Source organism: Rhincodon typus, unplaced genomic scaffold (genome assembly GCF_021869965.1).
Source record: "Rhincodon typus isolate 14 unplaced genomic scaffold, sRhiTyp1.1 hic_rhity00004803, whole genome shotgun sequence".
Lineage (NCBI taxonomy): Eukaryota > Metazoa > Chordata > Chondrichthyes > Orectolobiformes > Rhincodontidae > Rhincodon > Rhincodon typus.
The window spans coordinates 1-8,340 of record NW_025970441.1 but is presented as its reverse complement, the minus strand read 5'-3'; the positions used below and the strand labels follow the sequence as shown (position 1 = coordinate 8,340).

The 8,340-nt window shown below is 37.4% G+C and overlaps 1 protein-coding gene across 1 annotated transcript in view; it reads left to right on the top strand.

Annotated features, from left to right (window-relative positions):
• LOC125481987 (phosphorylase b kinase regulatory subunit beta-like) overlaps positions 1 to 8,264 on the top strand; it is a 10,072-nt gene extending 1,808 nt beyond the window's left edge. The window contains exons 3-6 of the mRNA XM_048593952.1: positions 1,619 to 1,701; positions 1,801 to 1,891; positions 6,388 to 6,449; positions 6,550 to 8,264. Of these exons, the coding sequence (XP_048449909.1) occupies positions 1,619 to 1,701; positions 1,801 to 1,891; positions 6,388 to 6,449; positions 6,550 to 6,724 (411 nt within the window). The 3' untranslated portion in view covers positions 6,725 to 8,264. The remainder of the gene's footprint in view (positions 1 to 1,618; positions 1,702 to 1,800; positions 1,892 to 6,387; positions 6,450 to 6,549) is intronic.
• The last annotated feature ends 76 nt before the right edge of the window (positions 8,265 to 8,340 follow it).

Sequence of the window (8,340 nt, the reverse complement as noted above, 5' to 3'; positions counted from 1 at the left end):
ACTGCCATCCTTACCTGGTCTGGCCTATGTGTGACTCCAGAACCACAGCAATGTGGTTGACTCTTAACTGCTCTCCAAAATGGTCTAGCATGCCACTCAGTTGTAAGCCTCACCAGAAAGTCAGCCAGCCAGTGATTTCTACATCTCAGGCATGATTTTTTTGTTTTAAAAGGTTTGTAAAATTTATTGAATATAATTTTGTGCCTCTTGTACAATTCTATGATTAATATAAAAAAAAATCTTAAGTAGAGTTGAAGTGTTCAAAAATATAGTAATTGATTCCAGGGATGAGGAACTTCAGCTGCTTGGTAGATAAGAGCACCTGGAGTTGTTCTTCGTAGAGTAGGTTGAGAGGAGATTTGTTAAACATATTCAAAACTGTGTGAGGTCTAGACATTGATCAGAGAGAGGAACAGTTCCATTTCACCAAAAGGTTGAAAAGCAAATGATATAGGTTTAATGTGCTTGCTAAAAGAAGCAATAGCAGCAAAGCAAAAACATTTACCGCATGAGAGGTTCTTTTCTAGAAGTCACCACTTAGGAATGTGATGTAGATGGATATGATCAGGGCTTCCAAAAGCAGGCTTGTAGTAGCACCTAAACAGAGAGAATTGTAGAAAGAGAAAGGGCAAGGGGAGTGGAATTAGCTGATTTGTCTCACAGTAAGTTGTCACCAACATGACAGGCTGAATGGCCTCCTTCCTACTATAATCATGTTGTTATTCTATGAATCTCTAGCTTTTCATAAGAAGTTACTCGTAATTTCAGTTATATTCTTGTGTCTAACTTACTGAAATCAGTAAGAGGTCTTGTATGTTATTTTATTGTTCAGGCCAGAAAGATTCCAGGCTAAAACTTCAGCCTTCATTTCAGTGAAGTAATGTAGTTGGTATGAGTATTCATTGGCTATAAAATAGAAGTGGTATTGGTTCCTGTTCTTTTTCCTTGTTACTGTTCAATAATTTCTCCTGAAGAACATATGTATGTGAATATTAGTTCAGAACAGGATTGAGTTCATCAGTGATTCCCTCCCTCACCACAGTAACATGGCCTGCTAATTCTCACAATCTAAGGTTGCATGGCAAGAAGTAGCACTTGACCAAGATTGATTTATGCACTTATTCCATAATTCTTGTTACTCCTGTTGTAGTACTGTGATACCTATAGTTATTTTCCATGTTAACAATGTGTCACAGTCTGTGGCAAAATCTGTTATGCTCTGTGAATGGCTAGTTTCAGTGTTCTCATGTTGCTAAAAGCTTTGATGAAAATCATTCTTAATGGCATTTATAACATGGAAAATATCATTGTCTTGTTTATGTAAATTTGTTTTCTGATTGTTTCCTTTATTTAAGTGGTATTTGCGTTGACCACCCAAAGCTTTTTGAGCTTCACAACTAGTTGGTTGTTCAACATCTCTCTAACTGTGCTTTACTACTGTTTTATTAGGATAAAATATGTAGTATTGGGCAACTCAGAACATGTGTTTAAAAGATATGATGGTTCACAGTATCATGAATCAGATATGAATCATATTTCAATAAATTGTATATAGATAATTGAGTTGACAATCTTTCTATTATTGTATCCTTTAGCATGTTGTTTCACTTGTTTACAGAATTTACTACAGTTTACTAAACAATATTGGAAGATGAATCGGCGCCCTCTCTTCCTTGTGCTTATCCGTGAAGATAACATAAAGTAGGGGATAATTCTGTTATGAATAGTTTTCCTCATAATTTCTTTTCCAAATATTAAATCATAGAAGAGATATAAATTTATCATTTTTTTGTTACTTAGAGGGAGTCGTCTCAATCCTATGTTGGACATGTTGGCAGCATTCAAAAATGGTATTATTGGAGGAGTGAAAGTTCATGTTGACAGACTTCAGGTACGTTTGTACAAATTTGTATCTTTTATTGGCTGTGTATGGCATTAGCTAAGTGAATAAAAAAATCTGTGATTAATCCAAATGCCATATGAATTACTAGCCTGATTGGTGATTTTTTTGGCTGAACTTTGTAATATCTAAGAGCAGAAATCAACACAGCAAAGTGACATAAGATTGAGTCAGCCACCTAATTCTGTTCATATAGTGATCTAATTATTAATGCCTGCATGTTGCTTCTTTGGTTTGAAAGATGATTTACATGTTTTATTTCATTTATTGTGAAAACTGTGTCAACATAATATTCCAGTTATGCGATGTAGATGATTACTCGTGCAGAAGGAAATGCAACAAGAAATTATCTTCTTTCAATTGGGATTTTTTTCCATATTAATGTGAAAAATAGTGAGAAGTTCTCAAACTAGTTAATTAAAATGGTAATGTTTAATGCAAGAATTTGTCAGAAGTTGTTCATGATTGGGTTAACGTCATGATTTCAAGTTCTGAATGTGACAGGTTAGCTTCTGAAGTGTTTTGATGGTGGTGAATCGGCTTATTTGATTTTGGACTGGAGGAAAGTTTACAGTGGTGTTTACTAGAGGTCTGTAGTGCGTTTCTTAATGTATATTAATGACTACGACTTGACAGAGTATCATTTCAAAATTGTGAATTACATAAAATTTGGAAGTGGAATGAACTGTGAGGAAGATAGTGATGGACTTCAAGAGGACAAATTGGTGAAATGGCTGGGCATTAAGGCAAGTGCAAAGTAATATAGTATGGTAGGAAAAATGAGGAGAGGTAATATAAATTAAAGACTACAATTCTGATGGAAGCAAAGACACCCTGGAAGTACATGTGCACAAATCATTTAAGATAGTAGGACAAGTTGAGAAAGTGGTCAATAAAGCATACAAGGTCATTGGCTTCATAAATAAGACACATAGAGTACAGAAAGCATGGAACACTACTTTTATTGCAACAGTCTTTAAGACCCTGGGTATACAACTGCAACGGATGTTTCACATTTTTAGGAAGGAGGTAAAGACTTTAGTGACACTTCAGAAAAGATTTATGAAAATGGTTTCAAGGATGAGAGACTTTAATTAAGTGAATAGATTAGCGAAGCTGAGCTTGTTCTTGGAAAGGAGAAAATTGAAAGAAGGCTTAATATAGAGGTTCAGAATCATGGGCGATCTTGGCAGACTTGATCGAAAGAAACTTTTCCCATTGGCAGAAGACTTGAGAATGAGAGGACAATGTCTAAAAACAATTAGCAAAAGAACTACAGCGACATGAGGGAAATTGATTTTTGCAGCAAGAGGTTAGGATCTGGAATACACTGGCTGAGAATATGGTGGTAGGGGATTCAGTCATGGTGCTTAAAGGGGAATTGGATAAGCACCCAAAACAAAATATTTGCAAGACTACAGGGAAATGTTAAAGGGATAGGATAGCTAAAATGATCTTGCAGAGAGTTAGTACTAACAGAGAGTTGGTACTAACTCAGTGGGTCAAATATCCTCCCTCTGTGCTGTAACAATTCTATGATTCTAATCAATGAGTTTTTGAATAGTGAATGGGTTAAGATGCTCACATTTTACTTTTCAAGGCAATCAGCTACTTCCACGTAACATGTTTGGGGCTGTTGGCCAGTTTATATACATTGATAAAATGAGGGCATTTCTGGCTAGACAAGCATTTGTTCCCCATTTTTATTAGCCATGAGAAGGTGGTGCTAAACCACCTTCTTTTGCACTCCTTGTCATGTGAGTCACTGTATTTCTTCCAGTGACAGTGAAGGACCGGTGATACTGTTCCAAGTCATGATATTGTAGCCTGAAAGGAAATTTTGCAGGACTAGAATTAGGCTGGAAGTAATACTAGCTTTGCTTTGCTATTTGGTGAATAGAAGCATTGAAAATCTCAAGATGAGATGGGGCATTGATACTTTTCGATCACCTTCCATAATAGTTAAATGTTTCATTTCAGTAACAACTTCATTTATATAGCACCTCTTTGACTGTAGCTATCCAAGGCATTTCACAGAAGTATTGCAAAAATAAGTTTGACACTAAGCCACGGGAAGTATTAGAGCAACTGAGATATGCTTTAAGGAACAGGAGGCTAAGAGGTACTTCGGCAGCTGAATATATGGCAATTAAAATTAAGGTGTTCAAAAGGCCAGAATTGGTAGAGCACAGAAACCCAATTAGAAGGATTCTAACATGAAATTACAGGAAAGGTGGGTGCAATATTGAAAAGAAACAGGGGTCAAATATAGTAAATTGATGGGGAATGATGAAGTGAAAAGAGGAACCAATAACAATAGCAGCTGACATGTAGGCCAGGAAAAGAGGTTACATGGTAAGCAGTTTATTAGGAGAAAAGCCAAGGGACCAAGAAGACAAGATTCATGGACAAGATGAATTTGAAGACTAAGTTATAAGATGGGAAAAGAACTGGAGCAAGTTATGATTTCATGACTAGGGCAGGGAGTAACCTTATAGGAAACTTAGCCTGATGGATGAAGGGAAAGGAAGAAAACAGCATTGCAACTGAATGAATTGTTTCAACCTTCCTGCCAAAGTTCATAAGCTTGTCACATTTGTCGGAGATGAAGCTGGAGGAGAAAAGAGAGAGGGATTTAAGAATGCAATTCATAATGGAGAACAGAAGCAGTGGGTTGTCATTCCATTCCAGAATGATATTGAACAGTGAGCAGAACTTGATAAGGCTTAAAGTAGTCTAGCGAGCTACGGCAATAAATTGTAAAACTGATTATCAACCGTAGCTTCATTACTATAGTAAGGCAGATCCTTGTTGAGATGTTGGGATTGTTGCCTACCAGGAGAGCTGGCAAGAGATTTTCAGTGCCTCTTTGACTCCTGGATCAGCACGCATTCTCAATCAGGCATTTGTGAGGCCAATGTCAGGCCTTCCCTTGGAATCATGACCCGCAGGTGAAAGTGTTGCCTGCTGAGAGCTGCTGCCTAATCAGAGACTGGGAGCTCTTCCGGCCAGCGGTTCCACAGGGGAGGCCATGGCCACTCAGGCAGAACAGCTGCACAAATCAAACACTGAGTATCATCAGCCCCACCTCCCAGGCTGACCGCACAGTTTCAGCTGCTGTGCACACTGTATGGTGGCAGGCACTGTGATATACCAGTGGCAGGGTGAGGCCCTTCAGTTGTCTTTAATTGACTTCATAAGGGCCTCAATAGGTGGAAGGGCACAAAGGACCACCATTCTGCACTTAATTCTGGAAAGATGGGGAAGGTGCCAGGATTCAGGTTCATGACCATCCAACCTAATTACATACACAGACAGAGGTTGCTGGAAAATTTCAGCAGGTCTGGCAGCTGAAATAACACCATAGAAGCTGGTATCCCGTCACCAAGTCGTCCTATATTTACACGTGGAGAACCCTCGACACTCTTCCAGCTCCCTTAGAGCCAGCTCTCAGAGTAAACAGGATGTCTGACACTCCTGTTCTTTCTGTCAGCCAAGGCTCCCTGATTGGACCAAATTAACGGCCCCAATCAGGGAACTTATATTCTATGAGATCCACCTGAACTCGTTACAATCCACAGATGCCGCTGAGAAATCAGAGTTAATGTTTTGGTCCAGTGACCCTTCTTCAGAATGGCCTGAAGAAGGACCTGAAACAGTACTCTGATTTATCTCCACAAATGCTGCGAGATCTGCTGACTTCTTCCAGCAATTCCTATTTTTGTTTCTGATTTCCAGCATCCGTAGTTCTTTCAGTTTTTCAACCTAATTGCATACCCTCCCTGCTTCTAAACCCATCAACAGAGAGAGGTGAAAATTTCACCTGTAATGTTAGAAAAATGGCAACCAATTTGCATGCAGCAAGTTTATTCGGGAAGAGCCTATAATCTTCAAATTTTCCTAATTTTAACTTTCTGATATGCATAAATTTCCTATCACTACAATAATGAATTGTAATTTTTCAATCATATATCTCATCAGAAAAGGTCAATGTATAAACTAATAAACTACAGTGTTATTTTATCCAGCCGCAACGATCAAAGATTAAGCACTAAAGACAGTGGCCTAATGTAGTATAAAAAGCTGCGAAGTTACAATATATGAGTCGTCTCAATGTTTTTCATTGGCTTCAATATGACAGAAGCTATATTAACATAGAAATGACCATAAGTTTGTAAATGTGTCAATCTTTAATGTATAAGAATTTGTACTTCATTTGTTACTGCTGAATTTTAAGCTATTAATCGTCTGCACTGTTAAATGGATTGCTCAAGTTGTATGTATCAACTAATTTACAGAAAAATAAAAATTCTCATTGTGCATTTAATGCTACATTCTTTGTGTGATATGCCTTGATATGAATGAATATGTTTATTTTCATAACAAATAATAACAACATCATGCAAGCATAATGTTTGCCTTATAAAAACCATGAATGATATAGCAACATTTTCTTTCGTAAACAGCTCTTTTTGTTTCTGTTGCAGACATTAATATCTGGTGCAGTCGTTGAACAGCTTGACTTCCTACGGATAAGTGAAGAGGAGGAGTATGGCCCAACTTAAATCCTTTTATTAAAATAACATATTGTGTTTTTATTTGAAAATGTCTTTCCTTAACAGGATTTATTTGAGAAATCTGTTTTGCAGAATTCCACAGTTTGTAAGTTTTGAGGAGCTGGAATTTCCGAAACATTCAAAAGTAAAGCGGCAGTCAAGTGTAACAAATCCAATGGACAACAAGCAACAACCTGAGATAAATTTGCATGACTGGATGTTTGCCCCCACAATGGAAATTCTGGAAAAGCTGTCTGTATGGAAATAAATTATATCTAATACTGTACTAATATCTTTATTTTCAACCTTGTCTCATCAAAAATATATATTGTCCTCACATTGAAGTATATATACAATTTATATCCATGGAAAATATTGGGAATTCTGTGACATACTGAGGATAAAGCAAGTGGATATCACACCCCATCCCTTTAAGAGATCACTGTGCCCACTTTGTGCTGGTTCTCTATTTAATTATCATCATATTTCAAAAGCCACCTTATTTTTTTCACAACCGTAACCTATTGTTGTCAACGCTTCTTCATTCTTTTTACATTTTAAAACTGTTCATAGATTTTCCTTGCAAACGTAAAATTTATGACCAGGAGTAAGCCATTTGGACCCTTAAGCCTGTTCTTCTTTTCAGTAAGATAATGGCTGATCTGATTGTGGCCTCAACTTCAATTTCCTGTGCACCCCTGTACCCTTTGACTCCTTTGTCAATTAAGGATCTATCTAACTTAATCTTAAAGATACTCAATAACTTTGCCTCACTACTCTCCAGGAAGGAAGTTCCACAGATTCACAACCGTCTGGAAGAACAGCACCCCCACAAAGGAAAATCTCTCCTCAGGATCGTGTGTCTTTCATTAAAACCACCTCTTATTCTTCTAAACTCTGTGGACATAGATCCATCATGTCCAATCAGTTCTCATTAGATAACATTACTTCCCTCAATCCAGGGAATGAGTTGAGTCAAAGTTCGTTGAATTACTTTTTTACGCAGTTATTTCCTTTCTTAAATAATGAGACAAAAACTGTACACAGTACTCCAAATGTGGTCTGTCAAATGCTGTGTATAACTATACCAAAACATTCTGTCTTTCATGTTCCATTCCCCTTGCAATAAACAACAACATTCCATTTGTCTTCATATTCACTCTCTCAAGTTAGTTAACGCTTCTTTTTTCTGTCAAAGTGGACAAGTTCACATTATCCCTACAACAGCCAGATTTTTGCCTGTTTACTTAACCTATCTATATCCTTTCGCAGACGACTTATGTTCTCTTCGCAACTTACTTTCCCACATATCTTTGTGCCAACAGCAAATGTAGCAACTATGTACTCAGTTTCCTCATCAAGTCATCGATATGTAACTGGAAATCTGTGTACACTACATTTACTGGCTCCTTTTATTGGGTCTTAGCTTCACATCTTCAAAAAAACTGTACAAAATTTGTGAAACACAATTTCCCTTTCGCAAAAGCTTCAGAACATAAGCCATGTTAACTGCTTGATTATGATTTTCAAAAATGCTGCTCCCATTTCCTTAAAAGTGCATTCCAGTACTTTAAGATGATAAACTTAGGTTAGCTCGCTAGCCTGTAATTTCTTTTTTCTGTCTTCCCCTAGACCAGGTATGTCACGTTTGCAATTTTTTTCAAAGCATCGGAACCTATTTTTGGAAATTTTGGAAGATTGCAGCCAATGCAGCCAGTTCTTTCCAGATTCAAAGATGTAGAACTAGGAAATTCATTCACCTTTAATCCTATTAGTTTGCCTTATAAGAGACAACAAGGTGTAGAGCTGGATGAACACAGCAGGCCAAGCAGCATCATAGGAGCAGAAAGGCTGACATTTTGGGCCTAGACCCTTCATCAGAAG